General features: G+C 37.3%; 1 protein-coding gene across 1 annotated transcript; it reads left to right on the forward strand.

Annotated features, from left to right (window-relative positions):
• The first annotated feature begins 3,285 nt into the window (after positions 1–3,285).
• On the forward strand, positions 3,286–6,406 carry LOC111878510 (cell division control protein 2 homolog A). The gene is made up of 8 exons (XM_023875020.3): positions 3,286–3,420; positions 4,083–4,122; positions 4,210–4,515; positions 4,595–4,768; positions 4,863–5,026; positions 5,098–5,185; positions 5,305–5,358; positions 5,999–6,406. The coding sequence occupies exons 2-8, from the start codon at positions 4,114–4,116 to the stop codon at positions 6,086–6,088; spliced, it is 885 nt and encodes a 294-aa protein (XP_023730788.1). The 5' UTR covers positions 3,286–3,420; positions 4,083–4,113; the 3' UTR covers positions 6,089–6,406.
• Positions 6,407–16,458: the final 10,052 nt, after the last annotated feature.

Here is a 16,458-nt window from a genome sequence, read left to right on the forward strand (position 1 = left end):
AAGTAGGAAAATAACAAAAAATAGTTCCAACAAAGGCAAAAACACCTAACAAAATAGTTCCAATAAAGGCAAAAAGACCTAACAAAATAGTTACAACAAAGGCAAAAGGACCTAACAAATAGTTTCAACACAAAAAAAATCATCGGACAATCTTTCCTTCCTTCAAAACTCCTAAACTTGTACCTGTCAACTCAAGCCATCCTCGTAATCTCTCGGGAACATCAGGCAAATGCATCCACATCTCTTTCATGTTCATGGTCCCTCCAAAAATATGATATGTAACAAAGCGTAAGGGATATATAGGGTCTAACTGAAGTACCTCTAACTTCTCTAAACATTGAGGATTGTATACCCTTTAGTCAAACTTTGTAGAACTTTTTTCATTTCAAATTCTAAATCGTCAGCAGTAATAGAAGTTCCATCAGGTGAAGAAGCAGACAGTGAGGCATTAGGAGCTATAGGAGTTGAGGGTTTAGCCTTTTGTTGGGGTTACTGGATGGTGAAACAACATATGTTGAAGCAGCAGAAGGTGGTGGCTCATGATGGGAAGTGTCATCACCATCATCATCTATTGCAATAAAAAGGGTGGCGGTAATCTGAATGGGTGGAACACGACAAGAGGATGCTCCAACTATTGATGATGATTGGGTTGAGTAACTCCTAAAATTATCAGTGACACTATTTCCATCAAAAAGACGTGCACAAAGATCTGGAAAAGGCAATGGAATTGTTCTCAATGAATCAACCTTCGGATGCCCCTGAACCCAAATGTAACAAAAAATAGTATAAGAATATTTGGCAACTTCAAACGTAAATGTTTAATATATATATATATATATATATATATATATATATATATTAATGTATATGTATCTTCTTAAAATCACCCCACTCTTCGGCCATTAAGTTAAAAGTGTTTGTTTGAGAATTGTATATGTTACCGGTTTTGTTTTTTAACTATACCCATCATGTGTATTTGGCTTTCAAATTGTCATATGCATTTTTCATTTGTTTTTTACTCAAATCAACGTCAAATTCTCCTTATGAACACTTCCAAGCCTTATCCATGGATCTTTCTGAAAACTCAATCCTTTTCAACCAACACTTTATACTTTTTCAATACAAGTAACCAATAAGCATTTCAAATGCTTATTGGTCCATTGTTGTTTTTCTTCCATTTCTAATAACCAATATATCATAGACAAATAAGATTTCATAAGGTATTGTAGCATTCACAAATTGACAAATATGATTTCATAAGGTATTGCATATCATATACATTCCAACAAAAAAAATAGTCAACAACTAACATCATTATTTCATATTTCCAAAACTAAATAATGACTTTCAGCACATTCAACAACAATTTTAAGCACATTCAACAACAATTTGAGACAACAAAGAGTATTTTCAGCAAAAATCACAACATTTACATCATTATTTCATAATTCTAAAACCAAATAATGATTTTGAGTACATTCAACAACAATTTGAAGCAATAAAGAGTAGTTTCAGCAAGAATCACTACGTTCACAACATTATTTCATATTTGCAGCACAAAAATTCATATTTTAATCAAGAAAAAAACTTGAATCATAACCATTTCAGAAAAAAAAAAACAACAAATTTAACTAGATTATAGACTTTTTCAGCATTGTTATGGAGAGAAATTGACTTTCACCAACATTTAACAAGAATTTGAAGCAAGAAAATCTATTTTTTTCAATATTTTCGGATTTCCAATATAAAAAACTAGTATTTCAGTGCATTAAAGAGTTTTCCAGCAAGATTAATCCTTAATTTTCATGTTGGAACTGAAAAAAAAAACGATGAGAAAAGGAAAAAACCTGTTCGCTGCAATCGGAGAGGAGATGTCGTATGTTCGCCTGCGATCGGAGAGGAGGGCGTGATGGGCGGTGCTGATTGGAGGTGATGAACGAAGAACGGTGCCGGAGCGAAGAGGGAGTGGTCAATAGTTCTGTCTACGAGGGTGGGAACTTTGGAGGAATGGAGGCGCAGATAGAAAAGAAAGAATGACGTGTTTTTTTTAGGTTAAAGGCAATTCGCAGACTTTAGAAGAGGATGGCCCATGTATGTGTGGTGAAGACCTAGCGCAGACGTTTTTATGTCTGCGCACTTCAGAAAAACAAACTCACTGCAAACCTTTATGTCTGCGCGTGGTCTGCGTCGTGCAGACAGAAGAGATCACACAGATCTGCAGAGAAAAACCAAACACCCTCTAAGTTGTTCAAGCCTTTGAGTGAGATGTTGTCGGGGTGTGAAGACTTGATTAAAATGGTCGGTGAGAGAATGCCCACTTGGTGAGAGAATGACCAAAGAGATAATTCTCCATTTGATTAAGAGAATCCTCTTGACGAAATAATTTTAAGTCCTTAATGTGATTAACCTTCAACAAAGTAACTAAACACTTGAAGAATGTGCTCTTCCTGATCAGAATGCATTGAAGCATGGAGAACACACTCCTGACACGGAGAATAAGCTGTTGGACTAGAGAATGCACTTTTTTGATCATAAAGGCTCAAGGACATGATGGTATGATGCTGAATGCGCCCCATGCATGGAGAATATGTTGCTTATGTGCATAACATGTGATCACACACATCCCCTAAGATTATAGATTCTAGAACCAGCTGCATGACGTGAGGTGATTGGCTAATTCATTTTAGGGCCTAATTATGGATGTGCTTAGCCCATCAAAATTAGGGTATCTTTATGATTGCATAAATAACCACACATCTCCATCAACAATCAATATGTAAGATACATGCGTATATGAGTGCATAAATTTCAAGAGAGTGATCATTTTGAGTTTGACAACATATAATTTAGAGCAGTTTATCAACAAGAAAGATTCATTTTATTGAGAACTCAAGTGAAGTGCAACATTTTATGAATGATTGTAATTGTTATTGGAAGATTAATAAAATCATCAATCTCTCGTTCGTCCGTGGACGTAAATGACATCGACCGAACCATATTAAATAATTTGTTCAATTTGACAGTTTATCGTTTGTAAATTAGTTAACTTATTTTACTGAATTTCATTTTCAAGTGATTGATTGATGTTACCAAAATTCAATATTTTTATACTTACTTTTTATCATTCCCCGTTTTCATTGTAAAAAAAAAATACTGATAAAAAATCTTTCAAAGGTGTAAACGCATGATAAATTTATTATTTATTTGTTAGTTAGAGATACATTTTTTCCTCGAGGAAGCAATTATTTTACATTTATTGGAAATACTTATAAATATTAAAAACAAATAAAAATACATAGCTTTTGGTGATTAAATACACACCATTTCCATATATCTTCTCCCTCACACCGTGTTCTCCCCCAAAACCTAGAGGGGGTTTTCATCTTCTTTCAAGCAAATACCTTAGATTCTTCATCACAGGTATGCTAACAACTCTCGATTCCTCTGAAAATCACGGCTTCCATTTTCAACACTATCTAAGCTTGCAATCGTTACAGTTTGGAGTACTTTATTTAGATTTTAACTTTGAAATTGCATATGTTTTGGAATTTTGTTGATTAAACCACATTTACTCTGAAAACGATAGCAAATGTTACTTTAGAACATACATGTAATTGGTGACTTTGCTTTGACTTGGTCGAAGTGTACTTCAACTGACGTAGATTGTAGATGGTTAAGTTTTTTACATTTTGCGATCTTCTCATCTAGTAAATCGGTACTGCTTTTGTTGATTTCGATGTGACATTCAGTTGGATGATTGACTGAAGTCCTTTTACTAAGATCGAATCATTTGGGGGAAATGTTGGAGATATTTACCGAACTCTTTTAGATGCTTGATGTGATCATTACCAATCATTAAAGGCATAATGATTTCATAATCGATAGGTTTTTTGGCTACTTTTATGCTACTAGATTTACTTCATGTTGCTTTTTCAATGAAATGCTAGATCAGGAAGTACTGTTAATAACTTTGAGTAATTCATGCTGCTTATTTGATTAAAGGCCTTGTATCCAATATGTCATTTTAGTACCAATGAAGTTTTTCTGAATGTGTTTTATTAATTGGTGCTATATGGATGTAGATTCAACCAAGTCCATTTCAGTGGACTTTTGATGGACCAGGTACAATACATCACATCCCATTACCTTCCTCCAATATTTACAATTCACATTTCCACCACTTGATTTCAATACTTTTTGTAAACATAGTATGAGAAGGTTGAGAAGATTGGTGAAGGAACATATGGTGTAGTCTACAAGGCTCGTGACAAAGTCACCAATGAAACTATTGCTTTGAAGAAGATTCGTCTGGAGCAAGAAGATGAAGGAGTCCCTAGCACAGCTATCAGAGAGATTTCACTCTTGAAAGAAATGCAACATGGAAACATTGTCAGGTTACAGGATGTTGTGCACAGTGACAAAAGATTGTATCTGGTTTTTGAGTATCTTGACCTTGATTTGAAGAAACACATGGATTCTTGTCCAGAGTTTTCAAAGGATCCTCGTCTTGTAAAAGTAAGTGAACCTTTTTGAGTATATTTGAACACCATAGAGTCTCACATTTTTGTTATCTTGATGAATTTACATTTTACAGACGTTTTTGTATCAAATCCTACGTGGCATTGCTTATTGTCATTCTCATAGAGTTCTCCACAGAGACTTAAAGCCTCAAAACCTGTTGATTGATCGTCGTACCAATGCTTTAAAGCTTGCAGACTTTGGATTGGCCAGGGCTTTTGGTATCCCTGTGAGGACATTTACACATGAGGTACGTAGTTTTTTTTTTCATGATGGAATCAGGGAAGGAAGGGAATGGAATTGTTGATTCCGTTGCTTATGCCAGCTTGATGTACTTTTTGTAGGTGGTGACACTGTGGTATAGAGCACCAGAAATCCTTCTTGGGTCCCGCCACTATTCTACTCCTGTTGATGTGTGGTCTGTGGGTTGTATATTTGCTGAGATGGTGAATCAGCGACCTCTCTTTCCTGGAGACTCTGAGATTGATGAACTGTTCAAGATTTTCAGGTTCTATTCAAATTCTATTCTACTCTTTACTATATTCTCTTCTCATTTAATATTATTTTCTTTAATTATAGAATCATGGGAACCCCAACTGAAGATACATGGCCTGGTGTGACTTCTTTGCCTGACTTTAAGTCTGCCTTTCCAAAGTGGTCCTCAAAGGTGACTAGTCTTCTTTTTTCACTTTAATCTTTAACCTTTTGATCTTTTATTATTATTTTATTTTTTTACTTTAGTCTTTAGTCAAAAAAGTGGTAATTGTTGTATCCTTTAATTTTCAGGACCTGGCAACTGTGGTACCGAATCTTGAAAAAACTGGTCTTGATCTCCTACGTGTAAGTTCATACTGATAATATCTTTGGTTCTGAATGCCACAGAATGGAATCTCAAATTCCAATTCCGTTGGAATCCAATAAACAGCCATGATATTTTTTTTGAGAACCTGTTGGAATACTTGCTTTGTCTCTCTCATGAAGTTTACTCTTTAACTTGGAACGCTTTTAAGGGAAATTGATGTTCAACAAATTTATCTTACTCAATAATACATTAACACCACAAATACACTATGGATTGAAATTCAAATCAAATCATTTCTAAGTTTCTAATATATTAACTATTTTTGTTTCTCTATCCTCTCATATTCCCCTTACCCTTGGGACTTGGGTATTGTTAAATATTTTTGTTTATTGTAAATATGTACATTTAAATGTTTGTTTCTATTTATTTCAATATATATAACGAGAGTGATTAGTTTTAAAGGATAATGACAGAATACAATTCCGTCCATTTGGTAACCAAACATTCCATGGAATGTAATCTTGAATTCCAATTCCATTGATTCCTTGGAATCTGCAAACCAAACACGCCATGATATTATTTTCTCTATCAAGGGAACAAATCTCTACTTATATATTTATAAAGCAAACAAATACTGAATTTTGATTTAATTTAATCTAATGATAAATTTTGTTTCAGAAAATGCTGTGTTTGGATCCAAGCAGAAGAATTACAGCGAGGACAGCACTGGAGCATGAATACTTCAAGGATATCGGGTTCGTGCCATGATTCACTTCACCAGGTTAAGGTCATCTTCATGTGCAAAACTTAAAAACCCTCAATGAATGGATTATTATGTGAGATATGTGTGCTGTTTGTTTTTAGGTGATTTTTTTTTGTTTTTTGTTTTTTTGTTTCTACCATCTTAGGACACGGTGATTTTTAAGGTTGTTTCTTGCAAAGCCATTATCGAATTGGCTACCTCTTCATCTGAAACTCTGTTTTCTAGTTTGAAAAAAAAAGTTTCAAATTTCTTGTAACAATTTTCTTGATGGAGGACATATCATCATGTTTTATTTCCTTTGAATGGAGTTGTTTGGTGTGCAATTTGCATGTTTCTTTCCTAATTATTTATTTCCATGAAAGCAAGGCATTTTCCATCTTCTATAAACACCCAACAACTGAAGTTTTCATTGTGGAAACTCTAGAAATCTAGATTTTAGTTTCATTAGGAGGCTTCTCTCGATACAATGATTCTAAATGTAGTTTTGATTTAGACTTTTGACAATAAACATGACACATGAATTGAAGGAGAAGATGAATAACAAGGGAATTGTGGTTGTGTTTTCTACCTCTACTTTCTTGTTGAAAATTGATATTGCTTAAAAGTTGCCATTGAATATGGAGTATGATAGTTTGAGAACGAACATGGTAGGAATGTGAGGATTCAACATGAAGGTTTGTAGGAGGTGTGTTTCGGATAGCTTGTAGGACTTGAAGTGCAACTAATACTATTTGGAGAGTGGCATGAACTTGATCAAGGTTAGGCTCATGGCGAGCTAGTCTTTCAAGTACTAACGTAATTTAACATTTGTTTTGCCATGGTGTCCATGATCGAGATGCTTTGATGCATAGAAATTCAAAGAAAAAAGAAGGTTTTGTATTTTTCTACATCTTTTTTGCATAAAGTTGAGACTGTTTGATTACCCCAATTCTTGGGTATCGTTGTAATAGTCTTACAACGATTAAATGCCGCAAATAAAAGAAATTTCCCACCGTAGGAAATTTATTGCCATTTGTAACATCCTAAAAATATGATATTAGGATATGTCTGGATTGAGATCAATTTTGGTCGAGTAAGGCATCTACTGCTATAGGTTCAACCATCGTGGATGCAGTAACGTGAGGCATAAAAACAATCTCTATTGAGGCTCCCAAATATTTCATAATGGGAATAGAATCTGGTTTATGCCGTAGAAGAATCACACTTAGTAGAAGGCTATTTTTACTCTTTTTTTCCCCTTACTTTCCTTATCCCTTGAATCTATAGTGATTTTCATGTCCACCCTTTAATCACCCTTAGCATTATTCAAAACATGGTCTAATATTTTAGTGACCCCATCCTTGAGGACCCTTTAATCACCCTTAGCATTATTCAAAACATGGTCTAGTATTTTAGTGACTCCATCCAGTGACCCCATCCTTGTCCTCAGGGGGATCTGGAACACCATATAAGGAATCAACATCATTTTTTTTTTGAATTGTCATTATCTTCACTATCTTCTTCCTCTTCAGAAGCATCATACATATGATAAGGATCTTATGCGTCTTCCTCCAACTTACTTTCCTCCTTGCTATTAATAGCAGGGACCAACTAGAAATCTCTCGGATGCCGACATCGAGATGAATTCCTTCGATTTTAACCTTTGCCTTTTTTTTTGAGATAATTGAATCACACCTAGTCTTTATGTAAATCCTCCTACAACTTAAATTCTCTTCAAGATCGTCATCGATGAACATAAGTACTTTACGTGTATAATGGTAACCCATGCCACCCTCTCATCTTAGGACATTACTTTTTCTATACAGTGAATGGGTTTTGAGAAGATAGCTTTACAAAATGAAAATATATAATTGCACTTGATAAAAACATTTAATAAGTATCTTGCTTTAAGGTTAGGTCTAACTCCATTTAATGAGGAATTGGGTGAGGATTTAAATGGTTAAATAAAGAAAAAGAAAACAAGCGTGTACATATACATTTACGTACGCACGTGCGAGTGGACATGGGAATGGTCACATGCGTGTGTGTGTGTAGGTAAGGGTGTGGGTGTTCTAGAGTATATTATAAGCATTAAAAACTCATTCAAATCACAAATGAATCATTAACTTTGATTTTAAGAGATCTAGTGTTAGAAACACCCAAAACTCATCATCAAAATTCAATCAATCAACTATAAAGGAAGTTGATGATGAAATGATGTTCTAGATACAAGATAACAACTAGAAATTATATGAATCACTAATAAGAAACATGAAATTGGATTTGACATCAAACACTTAAACCTTAGATATGAAATGAAGAGAAGTTATATCTCTAATCACTAATAGATGAAGACACAATAGGTGATTCTTCACTTTGTCACCAAAGAGGCTTCAATTCCACCATGAGAGCTTGAAATCACCATTTATACAATTTTTTCTTCACTACTAACTGAATCAATTGGGAGAGATGAGGGAAGATTACTAGCTTTTATATAGACAATTTACACAATATCACCTAAAGTTCCTTATTTTACACGTTGGCCACTAAATGACTAACTAATATACTAGCAATTATTGCAAAGGGCCTTTGGCCTAGTGACATATAAGTGTCTCTCAACTAAAGGTTGATGGTTCAAGTCCTATTGTGGACAAAATGTGTAAATTTAGGAGTATAGTTGTGAGTGTATGTGTAAGACGTTCTAAAAAATATACAAGCAATTATATATTTACACTCTTATTCCTTCACCATCCCTTTTCTAACATTTTAATTCCCAAAGGGTTAACTAAGTTAATAAAAGGTTAAATCTCATATTCTAAATTTGACAACCAAGACTCTTCTAACAATATTTCTTTGATTTGACTCCTACAACCTTTAATTTAATTCTTAGCAACATATATATTTGAAGTATTTAATTAATTATTTTTTTCTCATCTTATTAATATATTTTTTTATTTTACTTTATTTTCCAAAAAAAAGTACTTTCATAAATATAGCCAAAACTTCTAGGTCTCGAAAACGGGTGTTACATAGTTAATGAAGTGTTCCAGCAAGGCTCCTGTATGAGGTGGGGTCATCAACAAGTGAGCCACTATGATCGAGTTTGGCCTAAGTGTCGGTTGGGGTGCGATTCAGTTTAAAGTTTAACATGTGAGCCCATTCGAGAATGTCATGAACATATTTTCCTGCGATAGAAACATACTTTTGTTGTCCCGTGACACATCAATATATAGGAAAACATAGAGATACCTATGACTATTCATGGAGAACTATGTGACCAACATGTGGTGGTTGTTGAGGCCAACAAAATTAATACCCTAAATATTGCACACAAAGTAACATATAATGGTAAATGGGTCGTATCCACGGAGATTGGTTCAATATGTAACTCTATGAAAATCTTCTTGAACAAATACTTGTGAAAATAAAATAAAAATAAAGATGAGGGTTTTAATCTTTTGGTTGTTTAAAGAAACTAAAAATATTCTAAGACTTGAAAACTACAATTTAACAAAAACTAGCATTCGATGTAAATCAATGAGAGAAATATGGTTGACATTGAGGTTTCACCACTTGAACATTTGATAGATAAATCATTAGAACTCAAGGTGCAATACTTGTCATGAATCTCTAATTTAGGTATAGCAATCCAATAAGCTTGAGATTACCTAAACTTTTCTTAGTTAGTATGAAACATCCCCAAAATACGGTTCAAAAATTTCGTTTTGAATCATTAATAAAGCCCTTGAATATCAAACATTAGATAAAAATATAAGTCGTGTAACTCAAAAATATCATAACATTTATCAATGTATCAAAATCATATATCAAATACCAGAGTGAATCATCCCAGGCTAAAAACTGTGGTGGGTGCCATGCAGTCATCCCGAGCTCTTCCCTCCGCTACCGGAAGTACCTGAAACTAAAACCAAAACTGTAAGCACGAAGCTTAGTGAGTTCCCCAATCTACCACATACCATACATACAAACACATATACTGGGCCCCCACCCGCTGCATCGGACTTGCTTCGTCATCAGGCCCCGCTCGACATCAGGCCTCGCCTGGCATCGAGCCCCGCTTGGTATACAAATCTGTTTCTCTTAGACCCCGCCTGTCTCTGGGCCCCGCCCGCTATTCACATACAAACAAAACATATAATCATGCTAATACATAACATGTAATCACTACACCGTGACTGCTAGTCTCAAGGCCCCGCCCCTACTCTGCTAATAATGAGATATGGAACCCCGTCCACACTCGGCTAGTGATGAGATACGGGCCCCCTCCCACACTCACCTCCTTACCAGACACATACAAGTATCACAAAGACAACAAGTATAACTAAACATGCATTCCTTCCTCGGGTACCACCCGACATCAAACTGTAGTTCGGTAACATACATATAAAGCTTCCTCGGGCCTCGCCCGACATCGGACCGAAATCCGAAACATATAAACTACATTGGGATAACCCCGACATCGGATCTAAATCCGGTATACACTAACATACGTAAATGGTCTGACATTGGTGCCTTCGACCCATTCCTACTAGAGAAAACTCACCTCGCAAGCTGATTGTAGAATCCTGCGAATAACTCCTCGCTGCTAGCTGGCAGATCCTCGAATTGCTGATTACTCGACTCCCCGAGCTATCATTATCAACATAATACTTAGTCAAGAACTGATAATCCTTCTTAGGGTATATGACCATTTTACCCCTGGCCAAAGTCAAAGTCAACGGTCAAAGTCAACGCTTCGAGTTGACTCAACTCGCCGAGTTGCTCCATCAACTCGTCAAGTTCTAAAACTCAGAATCCTGAAATCACGATCTAACTCGTCGAGCGTCGAGTCAACCCCTGACTCGCCGAGTTCCCTGGCTACTTATGGTCGCGATTTATCGAATCAACTAGTCGAGTCATTCCTCTGACTCGTCGAGTTCTACCGTGAACAAAATCGGGGCAACTCACTTCAAATCGTCGAGTTCCTCATTGAACTCGCCGAGTCCTTCAGTTTGCTTGGGCCATCTTAACAGATTGAGCCCCTACACTCCAGATCCAAACCCCAAACTTCGTTTAAATGCTGGAAATGACCTCTTAAGGGTAAAGTTTCCCACTTTACCCACTCCTAATCCTTCTTAATGGGTTTAGATCAAACCCTAGCTCCTTAAGACATAAATCGTTGTCCAAAATCCTTATTTCTCCAATCCAAGGCAGGAAAACCAAGATCTAGGCCCTAGCTACCCAATAAGCACGTAAAGTCTCAAACTTCACATCCATGCATGGTCATTTGGGGCTTAAAAGGCCATAAAAACATCCTTAGGGTTTGCATGGGACTCCAATGGCATAAAGTGATGGGTTTGAGCCATAAGAACTTTCCTATGGGCACATGTAAACCCTAATGCTTGGATCTAGGTTTCTCTAATTGAACATGCATTGAATCCAAGACTTACAATACTAGATCTAATGTAAACAGTTGAATCAAATCATATGTAATTGGATCTAGAACAATACCTTAGATTACTTGCTTGATACTTCTTCCCCTTAGAGCTTAGAGTCACAATTGTCACTCCTCTAATGGCTTACAAACACCAACTAGCAAGAGGACGATATTGAGAGAGAGGAGAGAGGGTGAGAAATCGCCCCTAGGGTTCCTTGCCTTGCATGAGTGCCGATTTCCCTCATCCTAGGGATCTATTTATTCTATGGGATACTAGGGTTTCACCTTTAACCCTAATTGAATAACTTAGGCCCTAAGCAATCCAAGATCCTACTAGATTCTAGGCTTGGACGAATTTAAGGTTCCCTAACCCTAAATTTCGTCCACCCCATTACCCATAAGGATACATAGCCCAAAACACAACTATCACACATTTGACAGTTTATATCCCTTTATTCAATTAACCTCTTTAAGTCACTAAATTAATTCTTAATTAATATATGACTTATATTAATCAAATAACAATATTATTCCTTTAATATATTATTCTCATAATATATTAACAATAATATCTCTTCCCTCTTAACAAATCATCCTATCAAGTTGCTATGGTGAAGGCAACCCAAAAAGACCATGCATAACCGGGTCAAGTACTTACCAAATATAGTTACAGCCTTAGACACTAATCCAACATAAAGTTTGCACCTTTATGCCTTCACCACCCTTAAAGACTTCAGATATGAAAGTATAATCAACTTGGGACATTCATGACCCATAATTCAAGCTCCTTGGACAAAAACCCCATAAAAGTGACCACAAGGAGATCTAAGAAACTACAAGGCAAGTTAGAAGCTTGATTACAAGAAAGTGATGAGAATTGGGCGAAATTCCTGGATCTACAACCTTCTCCTTGAACCTTCAAGCTCCTTCTTCTTATTCTTCTAGTCTTCAAGAACACGCAAACCACTTAAGGATGGCTCACACTCTCCCAAAATGCTCTAGGGTTTCGTGGATGAGGGTTTACACAATGGAGGCTGTAAATGAGGCCAAGGGGTAGAGAATAAGATGCTTAAATAGGGCACCAAGACCCGAATTTAGGGTTTCCCAAACCCAGACCAACTTGCCGAGTTGGTCCTCCAACTCGTCGAGTAGGTCACTTAACCCGCGACCCAAAATCCGCTCCTACTCGTCGAGTCATCCCCAGATTCGGCGGGTAGCCTTCTTTTCTTGAGGTTTTCCTTTCCTTCCTTGGTCTTCTGGATTCTGGGTGTTACATAGTAAAATAGCTAGAGAAGCTCATAACATATTTTCTTAGTTAAAGTCACAATTTCCATTAAACATGTAATTAGTGAAAGTTAACTAGCATTAAGCATAAAAAAGTCACCAAATCTAAGAGGAGTCGAATGCTTTCAATACCATGTTGGAGAAAATATTTTTATGATTGTGTGAAGTGAAAACTAACACAAGAACCATTTGTTGCTTTGCTAATTTGAAGATCCATTACTTAATCAAGAAATTAGCCAACTAATCACTACATATACATCTAAACTCATGAATGAAGACATAAGTAGAATGAAGATGTTAAAATGGAAAACACTTTCATAAGGATTTAATAACAAGTTCATGAAGTTCTTCAAGATCAACCAAACATTCAAGGATTACCTCCAAAGTCAACCAATAGAAGTTTAGCCTAGCATGGCTAAATTCAAGAAAACAAAATAAAAGTTAAATATACCAAACATTCCAAGTGAAAATGATAGTCTTCAAAGTGTTCTTGATATCTTCTTCATGCTCCAAAACTTTAGGGAAAAGACCCATTTTTCGGATCCAAAAGATGATGAAAAGAGTCCCACAAACTTTCCCCATATAACAGCCACAACCAAAATTTCGGATCTGTTCGTGTAGCGTTCATGCAGACCATTTGGATTCTCACACGGACCGTGTAAGATGTGCTGAAATGAAGAATCGTTGCTTTTAAAAGCTTTCTCCCCTATTCTTTCCTTGTTCTTTGCTCCAACCAAATTCATTGACTTCTAAGCCCAGTGGATTTTCATCTTAGCACTTCCAAGGTAGCCTAAGTCTTCCTTTAATCTTCCAAAGCCCAAGTCATCACATCCTCATTAGATCATTAGCTCATATTAATTATGTATTCTTCTCAAAACCAAGCCCCATTGTTTGCATCCACTAATCCGGAAATATACCACAAGCTTCATGTTTCAATATCTCGCACTCCCACAGTCGCTCAACATTATATAGTCTTTAATAAATTTGCAATTAAACTCAAAAGACTAGAAAGTACCCGATACAAATATGTAACACCGTAAATTTTCAAACAAAATTTTCATTTTAAAATCACATAATTCTCATAACACATTTCACAAAAATCTCATTTATTTAATTTACAAATCGCAACTCTATAATTGTTTGATTTATAATCTAGGTTCCTCAAAACATAACTCTTTTACTGGTGTGTACAATTAAGCCGGTGCCTTCCTGTGATCCTGAGAAAAACCTAAAACACATAGCACCTAACACGGTATGCATGAAGCTTAGTGAGTTCCCCAAAATACCACTCACAGCTCATTAGCCACTCGAGGCTATAACACAGTAAGACCCTCCGGTCAATGTGTCTCAGTGGGACCCTCCGGTCCCATAACTCGGGTGGACCCTCCGATCCTAACTCAATAAGCACAAAATAATACACAACATAAATCACATAGACATAATGCATGATATCTCAGTACTCAATATAATCACATAAGACATCTCAGTCACACAAAGATACCACTCATGGTAAGTATAGTGAGAAGACTCACATCGGATGATGAACAACCCCTAAAAATGCTGCTGCTACGCACTGGCCTCTAACTCTGAGCCAAACCCACAATTAACCCAATTAGGAACTAAGTCCAAACTCTTACTCATTAGGTCTAAAGGTAGTCGACTAACCAGCCCATCCATAACCTAAAACCCATTGGGCCCACCAAGGCCCAATAATAAATGGGCTCTCCCGAGGCCCAACTCTCAAATCTAAATGGAAAGCCCAACTTAAGGGCCCCAAGCACATATGTAACGCCCCAAAAATACCGGCTAAAAATTTCATTTTTAATTTAGGTTAATACATAAAAACATCATTACCAAACATTCATAATAATACTCTATGTCTGAAAACCGGTAATATCATAATAATATTTCAGAGTACATCCCAAAAAATCCATAGTGCGAAAAACAAGAGTGTGTGTGATATGCCGCTACCGCGCCGGCTCCTTTCCCTTAGCTGAAGAGGTACCTGAAACCAAAACTGAAAACTGTAAGCACGAAGCTTAGTGAGCTCCCCCATAATACCTCATACCATGCAAGCATACAACAGACAACTAGGAGTTACGGGCCTCGCCCACATTCATGAAGATACGGGCCTTGCCCACACTCCGCTAGCCGGGAGGTACGGGCCTCGCCCACACTCCACTATCTGGGAGATACGGGCCTCGCCCACACTCCACTCTCGGAGAGATACGGGCCTTGCCCACACTCAGCCGCTAACCCATAATATACGAGTATCACACAGACAACAAGTATAGACAACTCTATCATACTGGCATATATCATAATCAACTCAACCAAGAGATACGGGCTCGGCCCACACTCTAATACTAACATCTCGTCTATACGGGCCGACCTTGGTGCCTTAGACCCGTTCCTAACATCTCGTCTATACTGGAAGGAAACTCACCTCGAAATAGCTGCTGATCTGTGCGGGAATGGACTGTCTGCTGCTGCTGCTGCTCCAGAAATCCTCCGGCTATAATTCCCACATAACACTCAATCAATCACTGCTAACTGTCCTTTGGGTAAAATGACCATTTTACCCCTGGCCAAGTCATATGCCAAAGTCAGAGTCAACTTTCAGTTGACCCGACTCGCCGAGTTGGCTCTCAAACTCGCCGAGTCCCTATCCAATCGATTGTCCTGAATCCCAACTCTACTCGTCGAGTTAGGCGTTAACTCGACGATTTCTCCTTCTAAACTGATGTCCAAGACCTTCATCCTACTCGCCGAGTTGTATGAACAACTCGCCGAGTTCATCTTCATCCGATGAACACTTTATGCTGTGACTCGCCGAGTTGTATGAACAACTCGTCGAGTCTGTTCTTGATCTAAGAAGATCGTCTTGAACTCGCCGAGTCAGGGCATTGACTTGCCGAGTTCCTTCATGGATGAGTTCGACTTCCAACTCACCGATTCCACCCCGGAATCACTACTCTACTCGGCATAACGAAAAAGGGGGAAAACTCGAGGACTCGCGTCTCGACTCGCCGAGTCCGATGAACGACTCGCCGAGTCGGCCACATGCAAAAACTATACACGCGATTTTGCTTGAATCTAGTCCATGCCGTTCATAGATCTGAGTTCCTAGGGCCTGGTTTACACGTAAAGTTTCCAACTTTACGTGTAGATGATCACCAATGAAGGTTTTAGGGCTCAAAGTGCACCAAAAGGGGTAGATCTAGGACTTTCATGCAATATGACTCCATAAAGGCAGTAGATCCAAGCTCCAGGGACTAAATAGTGCCTAGATCTAAAGGCTAACAACTTAATACAACCCACAATGCACAAACAAGCTTGGGGAATGGCTCAAGAAGGACTTTCATGAAGCTAATAGAGACTATAAGCTTGAAAACAGAGTGGAAACGAGTTATACCTCAAGGAAAATGTTAGGATGACACAGAGATGCTTGGCCTCCTTCTCCTCTTCTTGATCTACTCTTCTTTCTCCTTAAAAGCTTCAAGAACACACCAAAATACTTCAATCTCACAAGGAATAAGGGTAAAACGATGTTGGGAGCTCTGAGGGTGAATGGGGGCGAGCTTGGGGCGGAAGTGAGGGTTTAAATAGGGTGCAAACCCCTGAAACTTAGGGTTTCATCAAACAGCGGTGACTCGCCGAGTCCAGAATATGGAC

Source organism: Lactuca sativa, chromosome 4, assembly GCF_002870075.4.
Source record: "Lactuca sativa cultivar Salinas chromosome 4, Lsat_Salinas_v11, whole genome shotgun sequence".
NCBI lineage: Eukaryota > Viridiplantae > Streptophyta > Magnoliopsida > Asterales > Asteraceae > Lactuca > Lactuca sativa.

Coding starts and splice junctions, on each gene's coding strand:
- LOC111878510 (XM_023875020.3), top strand. Junction 4,516..4,594: donor AGGATCCTCGTCTTGTAAAA/GTAAGTGAACCT, acceptor TACATTTTACAG/ACGTTTTTGTATCAAATCCT. Junction 5,027..5,097: donor GAACTGTTCAAGATTTTCAG/GTTCTATTCAAA, acceptor CTTTAATTATAG/AATCATGGGAACCCCAACTG.